Consider the following 21,425-nt stretch of genomic DNA (forward strand, 5'->3'; position numbering starts at 1 on the left):
TGCTTTGAACTTGCTTCCCTACACTTTCTAGCTAACTTCTCAGTTTTCAGGTCTGCTTAGCTGCCAGTTTCTCAGAGAAGCTCTCTCCATATCCCCAGTATAAATTATGCCCTCCTTTTTGGAGTTTCTCACTGCACCCTCTATTTTTACTTTATAGAACTATCACAGTTTGTAATGGTGTTTACTTTTGTGACTATCTGACTAATTTCTTATCTCCCTGATAGTTCTATAAGTTCATGAAGTCAGAGACTAAAGCACGAAGACATATTCTGACTTCCATGCTTTCTTACGCTTTCCATGTTCTCAGTGATGCTCTGGCGAACAACAAACAATTACCTGCTTGTAGCCCACAGACAAATTGATCCAGAGTGATCCAGAGGATGCTGCATATCCTCAAATGGTCAATCAAATGCCTCAGTGGCCTTTGTGCTGGACAGAGCCCAGTTTCCATTACCTCCCACTCTGCTGGCCCCAAAACACTTAAGGGAACAACTGATGTGTCTAGCTACTGTTTCTGTACATGAACTTTAAGCTCTTCTCACTCTACTGAAATGGTCGTGGTTTTACAAACCGTACGCCATATCTGTACAGGTATTCCTGCTGGATGAATGAATGACTCTGTTTATTTCACATACTTTGAGAAAAAGGCTGAAGGGCTCAATAGCAGTTCATGTTTTCCTCTCTACTTACATGTGAGCCTAAAATATACAGCCAAACAAACTATACCTAATAGCCAATCTGAAGTGACTTGAGAAAAAGTACAATGAGCAAGAGGGATATTACCAAGAAGGTGCAGATCTGAATTAAAACCTGAGGAATTTAAGGAAAAGTAGAAACAGCACAAGGGGGCATTATTAAGAAGTCACAGGATAGTTTGCAGTGAACTTAGATGTTCCCAACATCCAAAGCAATGAGCACAAATTCTTGAAAAGAGATGCTAAACTCTGTCCTGCTCAGACCAACCCAAATGTTCTCTCTCCAGTTCTCAGTAACAGATTTACATAGGATATTGTAAATTTGACATATATACAGAAAAGGCAGACTAGAATAGTGATCCAGAAGCCATTAGTCATATGATAGGACTGAGAGAAGTGAAAATATTCAGCTTGAGAAAGAGAAGACTTAAAGAGAAACTGATAGTCTTTTAAGTAACAAGAGATAGATGACACAATGATAACTTTTTCTGTTTTACTTTATAGGACACAATTGAGCAATAGGTAAAGATTGCATGGAAGCATTTGACTCAATGGAATAAAAAAATTTAAGAATGAGCTAGGTCTACAAATACAGAACTCCTCTGAAATAAACTGCCACTTTTGTCACTGGATATCTCAGAAGCTAAATGAGCAGCTCTAGGTTATTTTAGAGGAGGAGTCAACAAACTTTCTGCAAAGGAATTTGAGGATCACATATAGTCTCCATTACATATTATTATTTTGTGTGTATTTTTACAATCCTTAAAAATATAAAAACCACCCTTAGCTTGCAGGTCATACAAAAACAGGTAGTTTGCTGACTCGTTCTAGAGAAGTGCTATTCAATACAAATATGAATCACAGAAGTAACACAAAAATTTCCAACACCTATACTTTTAAAAGGTATTAAGAGACAGGTAGTGATTCTATAGCATCTTACTATGCTGATGGACAGTGACTGTAATGGGGTATGTGGGGGGACTTGATAATGGGGGGAGTCTAGTAACCATAATGTTGCTCATGTAATTTATATTAATGATGTCAAAATAAAAAAATAAAAGGTAAAAAGAAATATATGAAGTTAATTTTAATACAGTTTATTTAACCCAATATAGTCCAAAAATTATCACTTTAGCCTGTAAACAAATTATTAACAGTATCTTTTACCTTTTTTTAAAAAAATTTAAGTCTGTGAATATTTTACACTTACAGCATATCTTAATTAGGAATTGTCACATTTCAAGTGCTCATTAGCAACATGTGGCTAGTGGTTATCATATAGGACAGAGTAATTCCAGAGAAACTGGTGCATCCCACTGAGAAACAGAAGAGATGACCTTTCAATCACTAGTTATTTCTAATGACTCAAATCAATGAGAGAAAAGTGGCATAGTTGATAAATGACTATTGGGATGACTGGCATGCTGCCTAGAAAAATAAAGCTGGATCCTTTCTTGTACTTTATTCCAATATACAAATTCCAGAGAGAAATGAGAAGTCAATGTAAAAATATAAAATAAATTCAAATGGCCAGAATAGAAGAAAAAATGGCCCCCCATAAGGATGTTATTTTAACCAGCAGATTGGCAAAGAATGAAAAGGAGTGATTTCCCCCCCCCAGTAAAACTGAGTTTTGTAAGTCAGGCACTGCCGGTAGGAACATAAATGTGTATGACCTTTCTTAAGGACAGCTTGGCAGTCTGTATAAACATGTACCTCACATCTAGAAATTCACCCTAAGAGATCATTATAAAAGGACAAAAAGATGAAATCTCAAAGATATTCACTGAAGCATGATCCATGAGAAGAAACAGCTGGAAGTAACTGAAATGTCCATCAATTGGACTGATTAAATAAAATAAGGTCATTAATGATAATGTAAATTTCTTAAGAGAAAGATGTTGATGTTGCTGAGGGGAAAATGCAGGTTATTAAACAACATGTATACTGTTATCTCATTTACGTAAAATTTAAAATTCCAAATAAATGTATATATTCATAAAGAGATAGCAAAGGATATTAATAAAATGTATACAGTGATTATCTCTAACAGAGGTAGGTTTGGGATCATTTTCTTTGGCCATATGTATGTATTTACCTTCATTTTTATTTTTTAGGGTGATCATCTAACACTTTTGATCCCATCTTTTATAACTGTCTCAGCATGATGATTTTTCAACAAGCACTCTTAGGAACATTTTTTTATACTTGTGACTTTACAGATTTTAATACATGCAGCATAGTGTCATGAACTCATTCATTCAATGAAATAATGCTACTCTGATTCCATTATCAGCACTCTTAAAACATGTTTTAAACATGTGTCTTTACAAAGTGTCATACATGTACTACAAAATGGTGAACACATTGCTTCACTGAAATAATTTGCATGATGATTTTTATCTTTTCTTATTAATATGAACCTCAATGTTTTAACTTTAAAGTTCTTGGAGAGAATTAAAATAACGTTAAAAGTAAACAAACAGCCCTCTATTTAATGAGTAACGTACTTACATAGGTTATAGAATGGGGAGAAGTATAGGTAACAAAGAAAACTAATAAACCAGACATAAAAGGAAGCACTTGCCTTTCCCAGGTTAAGTTATCATTTGTTTCCTGTACAAAGCACAGGAAGGACAAGTATTTTGACTATCTTCCTGCAGTGAGTAATGTTATACAATAATACATATCAAGAAACAAACAATTCTTTAGAGATTGAAGACATCCTTGAAACATATCTACAGAACATTAACATGAAAAGTAAACATCCTTTTTAACCCAGGGTTTTGGACTACAAATAAAATTTGACTCTAACCTTTTCCTCTCCCATCACTGACACTCCTCAAAACCCTAGATCTTTTCTCTCAAATAATGAAAAGTTAACACAAGGCTCATTCACCACAGATTCACAGGATCTCACTGTCAATAAAATGGATGCCATGAAGCAATCATGGTGCTCCTGGGGAAACAGTCCCCAAGTACAAACAGTAAGACCTTAAGAAATGACCAACATTAAAATGTTTTCATAACAGGGGGGAAAAAGTCAACAGCTATTTCAAGAGTTAAAAAGGCTGCCTTTTATTGAACTGTCCACACTAAGTCTCCAACAGGCAGGCAGTGGAGATATTTTAAGTCCATTACCTTTAGGAGGAAAATACGACTTGCTTTCAGCTTTGTGAGGCCAGTCTACGACAAGAGGTCCAAACCTACGAAAGCTGGCAGTGATCTCATCTACAAAAGAAAGAAGAAATCTTAGCAAAGAGAACAAAAAATATCAAACAGAATAGCATAATACATTTCTTGTTATTTTTAAAATATTTTGAGACCTATTTTCCAAAGTATTTTTACAGAAGTCAAACCTACTAAGTGAAATACCATTGTTTAGGGGTACATTTGGTTATTCACTTTCAGCCATGCAGAATGCTTGTACTTGTAATTCATTTCCCTTCACTGCCAATAAGCTTGATGTAAAGAATGTGGAAGACTAAAACAAAATTAAAAAAAGAATGTGGAAGAAAAACCTGACATTAACTAAGGTGACCTCTCTGCCAAGTAAAAAGAAGATTCTGAAAATAGGAACGTTTTCCGCTTTTAGAAAAAAGGCAAAGTACACAAAATACTTAACATATGCTTTCATTTCTGTGAAATAATCTCTAAGATTATTAATCTTAGATTATTATGGTTGTTATTAATCAAAGACTACCGCTCTCTAAGATTATTTTAGAAATAGATGTAATTCTTTTGGTAAGTAGGGACAACAAATAGATAATTAATTCTGTTGATATGAAAAAGTTAAAAGCCAATGGTCTCTTTCTCAAATACATATCTATTATTCATCTTATGAAGAACATGTTTCGAAAGTCATAGCTCGAAAACTTTACTTTCTGACTTTTGACTCAAAGCAGATTATAACTTAGTTCCTATTCAGGTTTAAGTTGCCATTCTCTCAGCCATGGACAAAACTATGTCTTAAAGAAAGACCCAAACAATAGATGAGATTAACACTAGTACAAAAATAGTTTGGAGGAAAATGAGTCTACAGTTGTGTACAACTTTAAAGCAGTAACTTTAAAACAGTCTAAAATAAAACTTTTCAGAGATGATTCTTCTCTTATGGTAAAAAAAAGCATAATAAATTAAGAAACGTAATAGCTAAAACAATGCTGACAAAACAATTCTATTTCAACAATATTTTTATAGCAGATCCAAAGCCTACTAGAACTAGAATTGTTGTTTTTTTTCATTAAATTAACTATGTCACAATTTTATTTTATTCATCTGTTCAACAAATATTTATTGACAACCTACTATGTGTTGACTGTCTTTAGCCTTACGTGAAAACTCATTTTTAGATTGGTAGTGTCTTGGAAATATTGTTAGGAACAATTCAAATTAGTCTTCATTCTCTTAAAGACAAGGGAGACTTTCATTAATAGGGATCTATACTAAAACATGAAATAGTATGGTGTGATAGACATGAGCCAAAGAGCTCTGGAATCAGACTGGTTTTGAGTTCCAACTGCATCATTAGCTACATAATCCTAGACAAATTGTTTGTCTCTGATTCTCAGTTTCATCATCTGTGAAATGGAGTTGGTAGGATATACCTCATAGGAGAGCTGTGGGGATTAAATGAAATAACGGAATGTGAAGCACTCAGCAGAATAATGAGCTTATCTTAAGAGTTTCATAAATATTAGCTCCCATTATTATTTTAAAATTTATCCCTAAAATACTAACTAGAAAATGGGAAGCTGCTGGGAGATAGCTATGTGTGAACATGTATGAATGGCAGACCTGAAAGTGCATAATCTATTGTTTCCCTATCTATCAAATATTCTTATCTCCTGCACATTAAACTATGAATGTCCTAAAGCTGTCTTGGAAGAGAGAGGCAGAGTCAGATCATACAAGGAGCAAACCTGGCCTTTATAAAATGATTAAAGAATGCATATTACCTTCATCAATGTCAGGAGGAAGGCCTCCAACAAACACCTTTCTAGAGTAGCGTTCTACTCGCTCCCCATTTTGACAGCGAGTGGGAGAACTTAAGCCAGATGACAAGGACTGATCGCCATGACTGTCGTCCAAGAAGGCATCTTCAAAGGGAAAGAGAGAAGACCGACCTGAAACAAATGTGGGAGTTCCCACGGTTAAAATTATTTTCCTGGACAACAAATGCTTTATAAGGAGTCAAATGCAGAGTGAAGCATATAAAAAAAATACCCTGAGCTGTGACTTTTTCAACAAAATAAGTGACTGCAGATTATGGGTCTACACAAGTTTATATCATCATTTTTATGTAAAGGCATGTACAGCACAGAAATGACTGGATTGATACTAAGGAAGATGCATCTAAACTGCAGCTGTTTGTGCTCCTAAAAAATACATTTCACTCATACAGTCCCTATCACTGTTCCTAAGAGTACTCAGCAGTTACTTTCCTTTCCCAGGCGTTTCTTAAAAGTAAATAGAAAGGTAATCTTTATTCACAGATTTTTATTTTCTCCTTATGTTGACTTCAAAGTTTCAGTTCAAAAGCTAGGCTTTGACAGCTGAGAGACTATTAAACTGATGATAGAGGCTGGTAACTTCTCTGGCTAAAAATGATCAAGTTTTCCCTGCCATTCCATGCTATTCCAATTTGGAAATAAACATCTGCAATAATAGAGGGTGGGACAAGTAAATGAAAACATATAAATTAATGTGGGAGTCCAGATGCAGATGTGGTAATGACATCTTTTCCCTGATAATGTAAACCATGTTTTATATAACTCAAACAATTATTTTCATCCTTAACTCTGTAGACAAATAAAGTTTGTAGAGCAAAGACACCTACCCATTCCACATAACTATAAGAAAGATACCAGTAGTCAGAGTCTGTTAGTAAATGTAACACAATAACACCATCTGACATTACAAAATAAAATCTAAGTTTAAAAACAAACATACTTCCTGTTTGAGTCAGTGAGTTCCTGGTAAAACTTTCCACTAGATTTCACTCTAAAATTAACTATCTTGAGCACTCTAACTTTGGAAAAAAATTCCCCTCTGAAATAAATTCACACATTCTTCAAAGAAAAAAGAATATAATACATTCTTCCCCATTTAGTCTATCCTGTCTATATTTCCCTGAAACCTATGTCCTGCATCACTACAGCCAACTCTCTAAAACAGAATATAAATAGCCCTAGACAAATACTGAACATTTATTTCTTTTACAAAAAAATAGTTACTAAAATATAACTCTGTTTATTTTATAAACAACCCAGATGGCATAAGAAAGGCATGGTTTTGATGTTAGGAATTAATAAATAAATGGACCAAAGAACTTTTCAACCCTTCCCAGCTTAGCTACAAAGAAAAATACAAAATTTGTCACCTCATGTCACCTAGCTTTTTCAGCCTGGCAGGAACAAACAATAGACAGTGAATTCTTATCCCTTGATTTCTGTTTTGATCATTGGGGATAAAAGAAATAGATCTGTAGCAACTATAGGCAAAATAAGCTTCCCAAAGACACCCAGAGATGTTTTCCCACAGCTGTCATATTTGCTTTTCATATAGTCCACACTCAGTGAATTACATGCCTACTCTGTGTTAAGCACACATCCAAATCAGTATTTCCCACAAAATGTTCCTATCCCCACCTCTTACCTTCAACACTAGCAACATGAGATGCTCAGAAAACAAAAGCCGGAGGTAGGAAGGAGGGAGGGAGAGTAAGTAATATTGGAAAATACTTCACACCTTATGCCCTTCCCAGAGATTCACAATCCACATTAGAATATACAAGGCTGGGGAAAAGATTTGCAGTAATACCACTTAATCCAGCATTACCTGGATTTAAGATAAAGGAAACTTTAACATACATAACTCAGGAGAAAACATTTTAAAAATTATCTATATTCTAGGCACACTAAACAAATAAGATAATTATTTGATGATTATATACTTGATAAATAAATCAAGTATAGTGGGAGAGACAGGCAAGTCTATAATTATAAAATAGGGAGGTAAATATAACAGAAGACTATACCAAGTGACATAAGAGCATGATTTACTGCCATATGGGAGATGGAAAGTGGGGGGAACCTTCAGAGTGATTTCACAGGAGGGTTAATTTGAGCAGAATCTTGTGGGAATGGGAGTTTCTAAGGAAAAGAACAAGAATCCACAAAGAAACAACTTTCAGAACAGCTCTTAATCTTTCCTCCAAACCTGCTCCTCTAGCATTCCCTTAAGTCTCAATAAAAATGACTATTATCCATACTCAATTCAATCCATAAATCAGAGTCATCCTTGACATCTCCCTTCCTTTCATACTCCACATCTAATCCATCCCTCACTAAACCCTACCAATTCAAGCTACAAAATAATTCTTCAATCCATTCATTTCTATCTTCAGTCCTAATACCCTGCTCCAGATACATCATCTCTCCTCTGAACTGTTTAACAACTCTATACTATAGCCTCTTAGTCCAGTGATTTCTACCTGGTATTTTGCAATGCTTTCTCCATAAAAGAGTCAAAGTTGGCATTTTCAAATATTAATCTAAACATATAACCATACTCCTCATCCCTATTCTTAAAACACCTCAATAACTTCCCACTGCTTTTTGGACTAAGTACAGAAACACCACTGCAAACTCTAAGGCCTCTGCTTACTTCTCCTGTCATGGTTGCTGCCTTTCCCTCTGGCTCACTAGCCTCTGAATTTCCTGATTATTCCTCATTGTCTCAGGCCCTAAGGACAAGGTGCCCCTCTACCCAAAACAAACACCCCCTTCCCAACTCCCCAATTTTCTAGTTAATTCCTGCTAATTTTTCAGGTGTCAACTGAAAAGTCATTTCCTCGAGTAGATTATCAGGTCTCCTTTTCTATCCACACACAGGACTTTTCCTAACACTGTTTCCAAACTATCATAAGGGTTTTTATTTGGTTCCTCATTCCCCAGCCCCATTAAATTTAAGTTCTATTAGGACAGGGACCAGTTTAGTCTTGTTCACCACTGTATCTTCATGGCCTAATAAGAGCACAAAAAAGGTATTCAGTAAACTTTAAAAGTGAGGCAGGATCCAGGAGAAGAAAACAATTATGTGCAAATCCATGCACAAAAGCATATGCTGGAACACAATACACAGGTGTGAGAATGGCAAGAGATGGCACATGTCCTAGAACACTGAGACCTTTTCTAGTGCTTCTATTTATTCAAGCATTACCTTCTGTGCTCTATACCACAAAAACCATAGGAAATTTCCCCATTCCCCAAATCTAATATTTCATTCTAATGCTAGCTTTTTTTTTTAACTACACTCACTCATTGGAGACTCTAATACTCCCATCTAATCCTTCTTCCCTTCTGTCAGAATGACTTCTCTATGATGCCTCTGACCATGTTAGTCCTTCTACCCCAAATCCTACCATCATCTCCACTAACAATTTGCACCAAGAGAGCGGGAGTTGGGTGGGGGGGTGGGGGGGATGTAGTGAGAGTTTGAGGAAATCTGTGACTGTCCAGATGAGAGATGAGGAAGTCTTAACCTAGAGCAGTGAAGGAGAAGAGGCAGATGTTCAAGACCTTCTGGAACAAAGAGAACTTATTTTCTGCATGGCCAACATAACCACAGCTTCCCCCAGAGTATTTTGGCAAATAAAATAAAAGCAAGAGTTAATTATAAAAATTTGGACTGTTTTAAAAATTGGCTATGGGTACTTCAGAAACTTTCTAAGGTTTTAAAAGCAAACCTCTGGCTTATTGGTAGTATTTACAGTACCACAGACTTAAGTAATAAAGTTGCCCTTGGAAATGAAACTAAGAATTCACACATGCATGATATTTCTCTAACTGTGGGTAAGAACTAAGAATATAGGTCTCAAAGCCCAATACCCAGATCTAGTTAGTTTGAATCTACGGAGGTCAAACTTGAAAATCGGTACTCTTAATCCCCAGTGATTCCTATGCTCACATTTAAGAACCTCTGAAATGGAGATTATCTATGTACAGCAGGCAGGCACTGAATGAGATACTGTGTGAAATGCATGGAGCCTTGAGAAACATCCAAGTTCAATCAAGTTAAAGAAAATATACCCTCAGGAATGGAATGTAAAATTTATAATTTAGCCAACCTTACTATAACATGACTGCTTGAAGTGCTGATAGAACAAAAAGCTAGTCTGCAGCAGGAAGCATTTAAAAAACAGAAGTGTAGGGTAAGAAGCTGTAGTGTTTACCCAGTGCAGACCAACAGGAGATAGGATTTTTTAAAATTGAAATGCAGGTTTTATACAATGTTTCATTGGTTTCAGGTGTACAACGTAGTGATTCAACTATTATATACATTACTAAATGCTTACCACCATAAGCCTAATGCCCTCTGTCGACATACAAAGAGAAAGATTTTATCATACTGGTGAGATTCCTCCTCTGTGGGACAGAATGGATCATTTGGTATTTCCATAGCCTAAAAAGTGAAAACCATCTTCTATTTCCCTATGTTCTAATTATAAGCTCCTGAAGGACTGTTCTATCAATTGCTACCTTGCTGTTGTGAAGAAGTAACTCTTAAACTAGTATACAGATAATCAGCCACTAAAATTGTATTTCTGTTATATCCATCTCCATGATAAGTTAAAACATTGACATTCTAATCTGTCCTGTGGTCCCTCTCAAGGCTGGTATTCGTGCATTCATTTGGTTGGCATAAATCCATCCCCAAGACAAACTGTCCCTGGGAAGACTGGTAAAATTTTAGTTCTTGGACATGTGTTACAAGAAACTGAAACTTTAAGAGGCTACACCCAAATCATGTTTCATGAGGGGCCTTGCTTCACTAACTAGCATCTCTCTGACATATTTTTTCTCTTTAATGAAAACATTCCCCAAGACCAGAATGTTTTAAGCCACATGACTTACCAAAAAATACATTCTTTTGTATCTAGCATACAAATCTGCTTTAGAATCTCATGATACTTCTATATAAAATATTCATATTCAGTATTTCAATAGAAGCAGGAGAAATGCTTCTCAATCACTGCAATTTGGCCATTTGACTTTCTCTTCCACCAAATGGTTTGGTTTTCTGATACCAGTTTTCAATTAACCAGAACATAGTTTTTGGTCCAGTAATTGGACAAACAATCTCTGAATGTAGAGATCATTTAACACTACAGGAGATTTGTAAGAAGAATGCCAAATATGAAATCTGCAGAGCACCAATTAAACAGAGAAGACTTATCCAAGACAACTCTTCCCGAGAAGGCTCCCTTTCCTGCAGCTTATGATGAGAAAGCCCACTGGCCATGCTGGGCTGCCAAAAATGCTCAGACCTCACCTCTGAGCCCCCACCAAAGCTTCTGCCATCAATTCAGCAGCTCCAGGGCACTTCTGGCCCAGTACTTCCATTCCAAGCATAAACCCGTTTCATCTTAGTTTTGCAAGTAGTGCACAAATTAGTCATTTTGAGGGTTTTAAAAAATGGATTATGAGGCATGACTCCTTTAAGAAAAAAAATTGCCTGGAACTCAAGATAGGTTCTAGCCTGGGCTGTACTCTGTGACCTTAGATAAGACATTTTACTTATCTGAGTCTCATTTACATAATGAGAGATTTGAACTAGATGGATGGTTTTCAAATCTCTGGAGACAGAATTCCCATTACAAAAAAACCTTACATAAAATCCTAATATGAAAATAGATAAAAATAACATCTTGATATTTATTATTATGCACGTATCTCTTAGGCATCACAAATTAAATGTGTTTACAAACGAACTTTTGACATCTGTCTTAAACTCATCTGTTCTCTCCCAGTCCCATTTTAATACACAGCATCAAAATTCACCCAGTTGCTCAAGCTAGACCCTGAACTTCATTTTTTAGTCTGCCTTCTTATTTACTTTCTACATTCAATTCTTCACTCTACTGACATTAAGGAGAGTTGATTCCATCTTCCAGAATATATCTCCATTTGTTTACTCCTTTCCAACTCCACTGCCATCACCCTATCCTAAAACACCATTATTTCCTGTCTAGACTACTGCCATCATTCCAAACTACACAAACCTACTTCTCCTCACTATTACTCCAAGCAGTGGCCAGAGGGCACTTTTAGGAGCATAAATCTGATCACTTGATCCTGCTTTAAAACATTCAGATTTCCTCTTGTACTTGGACCAAGTTCAAAATTCTTACCGGGAGCTAAAGCCCAGCAAGATCAGATTTCCTTCCTTCCTCCAACCTCATCTTAATACACCCTCCCTTCTCTCCCATCAAGCTCAGCCATTCTGGGCTCGATTTACTTCCTCAAACACACAAAGCCCTTTCTTGCTTCAAGCCCTGACCCCACACTTGAAATAACAGGTTTATTGAAATATAATTCATGTATCATATAATTGATCCATTTAACCCAACAGCAGTCACTCCCCACTACCCTCGAACACTCCAAGCCCTAAGCAACCACTAACCTACTTTGTCTCGACAGATTTGCCTATTCTAGATTTTTCATTTAAAAAAACATACAATATGTGATCTTTTATAATTGCCTTCTTTCATTTAGCATAATGTTTTCAAGTTTTATCAATGTTGTAGCACTTGTATCAGTACTTTGCCTTAAGCCTCCTAAAATAGCTATCTTAGGATGTCTGGAATTCCCTTTTAAAAAGTCTAAGAGAAAAAAGGGAGGGAATATAAGAAAGAAGATTGGCAAAAATGTTGATAATCACTATTTTTGTATATATTTGAAATTTTCCATAATAAAAATTTTACTTAGAGATAACTAGCTGTATTTCCACCCTTTGGGTTTCAGTTTAAACAACATCCTACCTTAGAGGGAACCTCCCATTTTTCCTGCCTCGTACTTATCACAACTTTTGACTATAAAAATGTTTGTTTCATTTATTCATTGTCTCTTCTCCTACTAAAATGAATACTCAGTAGGGAGACAAAGCACATCTAGAGTCTAATACACATCTGACCACAGGAAGCACATAAACACCTAATGAATTAAATTAGGGTGGACAGCCCGGAGCCCCTACGTCATTATTTCCTTAGACCCCTCCCAGACCAACCACTAACAAAGGTGAAAAACCAGTGAACTTACTCCCCATATCATCTTCTGTGCTCAAATTTCTCTATTACTATATGCAGCAACATTTCAGATATTATAAACATGAACACTCAGAAATTTCTTCAGCTGTCCATGTTTTACTCTGGGATCATCCACTCCCTTGGACAAGAAAGCTCACATAACCAGGTTTCAATTAATGGGACAGCATGTTTATCTCATGGTCTCACTGACAGAGCTATCTCTCCTCTCTTGGGCAGGCATTTGGTAGAAAGATTCAACTCTAACTTGGTACACAAATTAATTTTATCGGATTTTTAGAACCTTTATTATCAACTAAGTCATTCATCCATTAATGTCAATAAATTTTTATGGATTAAATATATACAGAAGTCCATTTTACAACAGTCACTTCAATCCAAATGTTAATTCCAATCACTCTTTGTAGTTCATTTTGCAGTATTTAAAAAGATCTTGCGTATTTTCTTTGCTGCTTTTTAAGAAATTCTGTTAAACATGAAGAGCACTAGTACAGCCAATTTGTTTATTTATGAACAAGTCTCAAGAGAGTATAAAAACTCATGTGAAATGAAAGACACAACATGTATTTTAATCAGGCGTGTGTTGAATGTGTTGGCAAAGATTTGGCATGACACTGCCCATTAGAATAGTTTCTAACAGAAGCTGCAACCATATAGGAAAATACACATCAAAGCTTGTGAAAGTCAGAATACCCCAGAAAGAAAATATTAAGATTCTCTGATGTCATTTTGATTCCACAAGGGAAATCAACATTTGTCTACCAGAACACATATCTAAACTAAAAGTAAGTATCAATGGGAAATATAATTGGATAGTTACTTTATATACAATCATATTGATTTTCAAATCCTATTCTTTCACATCTAATTTTTCTTCCCTCTTACTACTGTCCCTACTACATTACAGGAAGCACTTGGTTGGCCAAAGAGTCAACCCTCCAATACTTGTTTCCCCATCTAAGCCTTCAACTAATGTCTAAATTCTGTCCTGTTCTCATTACTTGTACCACAAAACTCTCTTTCTAAAGCCTGACATATCTAAGTCTAGGAGTCCTATCCTGTTTCAAAGACCATCCATCAGGACAGGACAGACCATTTCATTGCCAACTTCTCCTCTCCAGCTGGCCCCCACTGCGTAAACTCAGTGACAGAGGCTCCCAGCACCTGGTCATGCCAATCTCACCTCACAGCTTTCTTTTACATTGAATCACATACTTTGAGTGCCTTGCTTCCCATGCCTCTTCCATCATCCAAATAGTTCCTGAAATTCTACCTATTCCAGGAAGCTTTTCCAGATTTATCAGGAAAGGTGAAAGATTCCACTGGCCTAATTCTTGCTGACAGATCTCAAAACTGTTACAGATAATTTACCTTTGCTTCCTATCCCTAAAATATTTACCAACATGTACATGTAATGCATGGAATGTGAATTATAGCTAAATCTTAACAATAGGTAGCAACATACATCAGCACACGAACTTTTTGTGCTTTTTTTGGCAAAGTCTAAATTTTGTTTGGAGTAAAGAAATCAAGCATTAATAGAATCTCTAATCACACAAATAAATGAGTATAAGGAAATGTGCCAGTTCATTAAATTTATACTATGCAGCAGCAACCCAGGTGAGTATATTTCATAAATAAGAATGGATATGAGGTACACTTGCCCCATTCCGCATAGCTATCTCACTACATTTAAGAAAAATGACTTTTCTTCTTTTTCAGCTTTGGAAATAGAAGACTAAATAAAATCATGGAACAAAAATTCTCTCTCTCTCTCTCTCTCTCTCTCACACACACACACACACACACATACACACACACACACACACACACACTTCTGTCATTATCACACTATTGAACTACAGGCTTATGAAGACCAGGGACTAAGTCATTTTAGGCAATATTTAGCCTACCACTTGATGCAAAGATGATCATAGTTTCTGAAAGCAATTAAGTGAAACCTATAAAAGATATAGGGGAAATAATATGGAAAGAGGAAAAGTAATTATTTTTTCAGGAGTTTAGAAACTACAGTTGATCTTATGTTCCTGACGTCTGTATTTAATATACCATGATTTGTAAAAATATTTTTAAAAATTTGAGCCAAACTCTGGTCTGCATAGATGTGGGGTATTACTTCAACACAATCCTCATCAATAAGCATTTAATAGGTGCTAATGAGGAAGTATAGGTCACAGTATTAGACATAAGAGACAACTATCCTTGGGCATAGGGGTAAAAAAAAAAAAGGGACAACTGTCCTCAAAGAACTTAACACTAGTTGAAAAATGAGGACACAGAGAAAAGATGGGAAGAATGTAAGGCAGTAGAAGCCAAGGAAAACACTGCCTGCAAGGCTACTGGGCAAGGGCTTCCTGGAAGGGGAGAGGCTTGGTCTTGAATGTATGAACTAAGGATAGGCAGTAGATAAGTAAATGAGAGGAAGGGAGAACAGTACCTGCTGTGGCCAGATAATGGGAAAGCATAGGGACTGGTTAAGGGAGGGTGCAGTGGGAAAATGGAGATGATGAGGCTGGTGAAAATGGTGAAGCCAGATGATGGAGATCCTGAATGGAGAAGGAGGGTGGCATGGACAAAGTGGTACAGAAAGGGAGGGATGCAGCCTGAGAACTAGAGGGAAATATTGACAAGATCTGGTGATTGATCAATATATAAGAAGAGAGGCTAGTCCCTGATGTCTAGCCTCCAAATGGAGTCTATTTCTGCATAAAATGGTCCATTCCCTATACCTTCCTGAGAGTGATCAATTTTCTAGGAGCAACATAAAAAAAAAAGGTACAAAATGAATAAGGTTAAAAATGTTAAATGGCACTTATTTCCATGGTTAAAATATATTCAACTATACAAATGTTTTTCTTCACCATAATGTGAAAACAAAACTGACTGTATGACCCCACATGAAAGAAGGTTTCAGTCGTAACTCAAATACATATTAGGTTCTGCCAATATTCATCCATTCAACACATACTTTATTGTGGAATAAATAATAAAATGCTATGAATTTATTATTATTGTCTTCTCTTCAGGACTCCACTATAAAGTCAGATAATGAATGGTAAACATTACCCAATAAGTAGCCAAAAGACAAAGATTCCACAAAAATGAACTCATGGGACTACATCAAACTAAAAAGGTTTTGTACGCCAAAGGACATTATCAACAAAACAAAAAGGCATCCTACAGTATGGGAGAATATATTTGTAAATGACATATCTGACAAGGGGTTAACATCCAAAATATATAAAGAACTTACACACCTCAGCATCCAAAAAGCAAATAACCTAATTAACAAATGGGCAGAGGATATGAAGAGATGGTTCCCCAAAGAAGAAATTCAGATGACCAACAGACACATGAAAAGATGCTCCACATCGCTAATCATCAGGGAAATGCAAATTAAAACCACAATGAGAGATCACCTCACACCAGTAAGGATCGCCACCATCCAAAAGACAAACAACAACAAATGTTGGCGAGGATGTGAAGAAAGGGGAACCCTCCTACACTGCTGGTGAGAATGTAAGCTAGTTCAACCATTGTGGAAAGCAATATGGAGGTTCCGCAAAATACTAAAAATATAAATACCATTTGACCCCGGAATCCCACTCCTTGGAATATACCCAAAGAATAAAACTTCTCAGATTCAAAAAGACATATGCACCCCTATGTTTATCACAGCACTTTTTACAATAGCCAAGATATGGAAGCAACCTAAGTGTCCATTAGCAGATGAACGGATAAAGAAGATGTGGTTACATATATACAATGGAATACTATTCAGCCATAAGAAAGAAACAAATCCTACCATTTGCAACAACATGGATGGAGCTGGAGGACATTATGCTCAGTGAAATAAGCCAGGTGAAGAAAGACAAATACCAAATGATTCCCCTCATTTGTGGAGTATAACAATGAAGCAAAACTGAAGGAACAAAATGGCAGCAGACTCAGAGACTCCAAGAATGAACTAGTGGTTACCAAAAGGGAGGGGTATGGGAGGGTGGGTGGGAAAGGAGGGAGAAGCAGACTGAGGGGTATTGTGTTTAGTACACATGGTGTGGGGGATCACGGGAAGAACAGTGTATCACAGAGAAGGGACATAATGGATCTCTGGCAACTTGCTGCATTGATGGACAGTGACTGCATTGGGGTATGGGTGGGGACTTGATAATATGGGTAAATGCAGTAACCACATTGTTTTTTCATGTGAAACCTTCATAAGAGTGTATATCAATCATACCTTAATAAAAAAATTCAAAAAAAAAAAAGACAAGGGTTCCAGACTTGGCTCTGACTTTAACTTGAAATCACATGGCCAGTAAATTATCTCTCCCAGCTTCTGCAAATGAGCACCAAGGCAAAACTTACATTTGTGGAATGCTTTCAGTTTCCATGGATAGGTTGTCCTCTCCCATTTATTTGTACTATAAGTCCACTAACACTCTTTAAGTTGGACAAGATTGGGGTTATTACCTCACAGTTTACAGATGAGGATAATAGACATAAATGATAAAGCAGTGATTACAACTAGGTTTTTTACCCTAAATCCCATACTCTATCCACAACATTAGGCTTATTCTACCTACTTTGTAAAACTATTTAAACAAATTACAGATATGGAAATGTAGAAAGGTTACAGCATTACACAAATGAAAGTAATATTATTTTGTTTGGGTGTAACCAGGAGAGAATGCAAGTTTTATGGAGTCTACAACCTGTACAAGTCAGGGATCCCTCTCTTTAAGAAAGAACACAAAAATAAGGTGAAGATCTTGGAGGGGACCTATGAAAATCAGGGTCTCTCACTTTATTTAGCTTCAAGGTCAATCAAGATTTCAATGTTTCTGAATGTAACACAAAAAAAATTCACCAGTCAGCTTTCTAAGATCAAGAATTGCCTTCTTAAAACCTAACTTCTGCCTTCTAAGTAGTATGAAAAGAACACATGGGACACAGGACAAAAAAAAATAGGTATGCTTGGCCTTTATTCCCTTAAGATCATTCACAACAATCCATATAACAAAAACTTCCAGGTAGAATGGTCTTTGTTACATTTTTTTTAGAATTAAAAGAATAAATTACCAGCTAACAACAAAAAATAATTTATAATAAAGTAATAAAAGAATTGTTTCACTAAAATAATTAAGCTAAAATATCGTACTATACAATTATTATTATTTTACACACACATGGGTATAAACACACACACATTCATATTTACTCACAATTTGGCAAGCAAAAGATCTCATTAAAAAATTACCTCGTCTCCGCCCATAGCTCCTGGCTGCATGTAAACACAGAAGAAAACCATGGGTATCTGTATCAAAATGGTGAATTTAGAAATAAAAAAAATATTCACATAAACCTTTTCTAAGTATTCTCAGAATTAAATAATCTGGAGATACTGTTCAACTTGACTGCAGACATATTAAATGAGAAAAACCTTTATGAAGCACAAGTAAAATCAGTCTTAAACAGAAATTCACTTGAATATGGCAGCCACTGGAAAAGACACAATCGGTGCTTAAGGTCCACACGTCTTTATAAGGATTTATATGATGGCCTATTATCTATATAAAGTACAGAGTTCTTTTAAAATTTTTTCTGATTTACAAATCCTCATTTATACTATATATTACCATAAGACATCACTTTAAAGAAAAAACATTCATTCTAAATAACTAAAGACTGTAGCGTTTGGTGGTCATTCTGAATTTCTTCATACACACATACACACACACACACACACACACACACACACACACACATTTCACAGAGTCCCCTGAAAACTGTATAGAAATTTTATACACAATTAGCTCCTGCTCTACAGAATATGTTTCTGTAAAACTTCCAGTTAAGTTTCTCTTACTCTTCCCATTTACTTTCCATACAGTATCACAGATGGGGTAAAACAGTATCTTTTTCATCTAGAAAGTGAACTGAAAAGTAGAAAGGGATTAACGACTTGGATACATCTCAGGCCATGCTGAAGAACAGTGCTTTGAAGATTTTCTTCCCTTCAAAATTCAAGGGCCATTGGATGCACTGTTGAAAAGTTTAGAACAGCTAGATTGCAGCATCATACATACATTGCTAGGAGATCCTGCCATCTAAAATATTTTCAAAGTGTAAAGTTTTTCAAATTTGAAACCATGAATTCTACAAAACAAGTGAGAACTCTACTTAATCCATTTTTTTTAAGTATGAAATGTCATATTAGCTTAAAACCAAAAAATTAGGACAATTTGGGGTTATATTTGCAATCTAAGATAATACTAAAGAAAACGATTTCTGTCCTATGAAAAGAATTCAGACTTTGAATTATAAAGTTGAAATACTAATTGGCCAATCTCATCTTCTACTAGTTTCCACTTTTCTTCAGACGTCATAGTCATGCTCACCTATATGCCTTTGGCCTCTTTACTTTACCATTACACAAATATTAAAAAGATGATTCAGATCAAGCCATACTTTCTCCTTAAACTCCTTCCATCACTGTAATGCAATGAAAAAAACTCTTCTGAACTACAGAGCAATTACTGTTTATATCACTTACAAAAGGAATATATTCCAAAAAAAATTAAGTTAGTATCAAATTTTTATTATTTGGAATCTGGAATTCATCTCCCCACGGAATGTTTTTAATAAAAGGTAGTTTCCTAGGTTGGCCTCTCCAGAAAGCCTACTTCATTTATAATAAAATGGGTCAATTAATATTAACAGACAACACTGAAAAAGGGATTAAGAATATTTGACATCCTGCCACTTATTTCTTTGTCCTCCCCCCCCACAATCATGTCATGCTGCCCAACATCAAGAGGAAATAAAACATTCTGTATTTCAAAATTACTCATTTCTCCCCCGAAAAACAAATTTCCATTCCTTCATTATATATGATTTCTAGGCAGATAATGAAAAAGAATCTGACTACAATACTAAGGTACAAATGACTCATTGGAGCGTAAGATCTCTGAAGGATAAATAAGAATGCTATTCACTCAAGTCTTCAAATGCTCAATTTCAGGTAATACAGAACATGAAATAAACAGATTAATACAGGCTTGGGGTGGGAGGAGCATCCTGAATGGCAGTGGGGGGTGGTGCAAAGACATACTTGGGAGTTTTAATCAAAGCTTCCTAAAACAGTTCATGATTTTATAGATTCTTCTCTTTTTCCATTGCTAAAGAGAGACAATAATGGTTCATGTCGGCTTGGGGATTGTGACATCAAGGTGCTAAGTGGCATATAGAAAAGGCAGTCAGTTTAAAGTAGTGATCTGAGATGCTTGAATTTGTTTTCATCATTCATTGTGAATTTAATTATGTGCTACCTTCGTCCTAATTTCAGTATTTTATCTGTGATTCTCATTCATTTATTACATATTTACTCATTTTATGTAATATATATTTACTTATTATATATAAACAAATATGCTATATTATAGTAGCTAAAACTTAATGTGTACTTCCTATGTGCCAGGAACAGTTCAAAATGCTTTACACATACTGGTATCATCTAATATGCCCTATCATCTTATGACATAATTTTCTTACTAGCTTCTTCTTACATGTGAGGAAAAAAGAACACAGAATTATGTATCTTGCCTAAAATCACAAAGTTAGGTAGTGGTGGACTTGAAATAAGAAACTAAGCACTCTTACAGAGTCCACACTTTTCAACCATCTCACTCTACTGTTAAATTCCTAGAGGGAAAGATCAATATCTTGCACTTCTTTTAACATCCTCTAACACATCTGGCAGAATGTTCTGTACGAAGTTGGTATTCAACAAATATGGCTTGTTAGCTGAATGCACAATCAAGGGAGGGAGTAATATATGCTTTGACAGCCTTTAGAATGTACACCACCTCTGTTGGTGATTAAAAATTTGCTCGTATGAGGGCCACTTGCAAATAGACTAATTAGAGTCAAACTCTTCCCTAAAGGAGAAGTAATTAAATGAACACCAAAGGAGAGAAATCTGGGAACACAAAAGTAGTGCTTTCTCCTGAGAACAAATATGGCTTTTAAACAAGAAAGAATACTGAATATGTACACTTACATGAGCTAGCACAAAATAATACCACACAAGAAAAGGGGTGGGTAATGCGACTAATTCCATCTATATAATATATTCTATGCTAGTATAGATTTATATCAGACATAACAAGATATGATGTACTTAGAAAGTCCTATCTACTTCCTCCAAGAACTTTAATTCATGATTATCAATTACCATCAGATAAAATTATTTTTCTGTTTCATATGTATCAAACAATATTAGACCTCATAAAAAATTACATTTAATTTTTGGAAGTAAAGGTATTGTTTACTCTTAGCTAGGGCTACAAACCAGAGGAAGCCTGATGGGGGTCCTGGGGTTTGGTCATGTTCTAGGTACTGGTTATATGGGTGTGTTCAATTTGTGATAATATACCAACCTATATATTTATGATCTGTGCATTGTTAGGTATGCATATTACACTTCAATAAAAAATAAAACGTTACAAGTATTTTAGAATAGTTCACTGTGATAAAAGGTTATAAGATTAATGTAGAAAATCCAAAATGCTAACATTTTTGTAGTCTTTAAGTCATTAACC

At 35.6% G+C, this 21,425-nt stretch overlaps 1 protein-coding gene across 10 annotated transcripts in view; it reads right to left on the reverse strand.

Annotated features, from left to right (window-relative positions):
* The window catches only part of CPEB3 (cytoplasmic polyadenylation element binding protein 3), a 191,512-nt gene that overhangs the window by 78,307 nt on the left and 91,780 nt on the right, over positions 1–21,425 (reverse strand). For 5 of the 10 annotated variants that reach the window (XM_057506085.1, XM_057506086.1, XM_057506084.1 and 2 more), the window contains 3 exons: positions 18,083–18,106; positions 5,654–5,821; positions 3,837–3,926 (listed from right to left, as the gene is read on the reverse strand). In XM_057506085.1, coding sequence (XP_057362068.1) covers positions 3,837–3,926; positions 5,654–5,821; positions 18,083–18,106 — 282 coding nt within the window. The remainder of the gene's footprint in view (positions 1–3,836; positions 3,927–5,653; positions 5,822–18,082; positions 18,107–21,425) is intronic. The other 5 variants (XM_057506093.1, XM_057506090.1, XM_057506092.1 and 2 more) reach the window with 3 other exon arrangements.

Source organism: Manis pentadactyla, chromosome 8 (genome assembly GCF_030020395.1).
Source record: "Manis pentadactyla isolate mManPen7 chromosome 8, mManPen7.hap1, whole genome shotgun sequence".
Lineage (NCBI taxonomy): Eukaryota > Metazoa > Chordata > Mammalia > Pholidota > Manidae > Manis > Manis pentadactyla.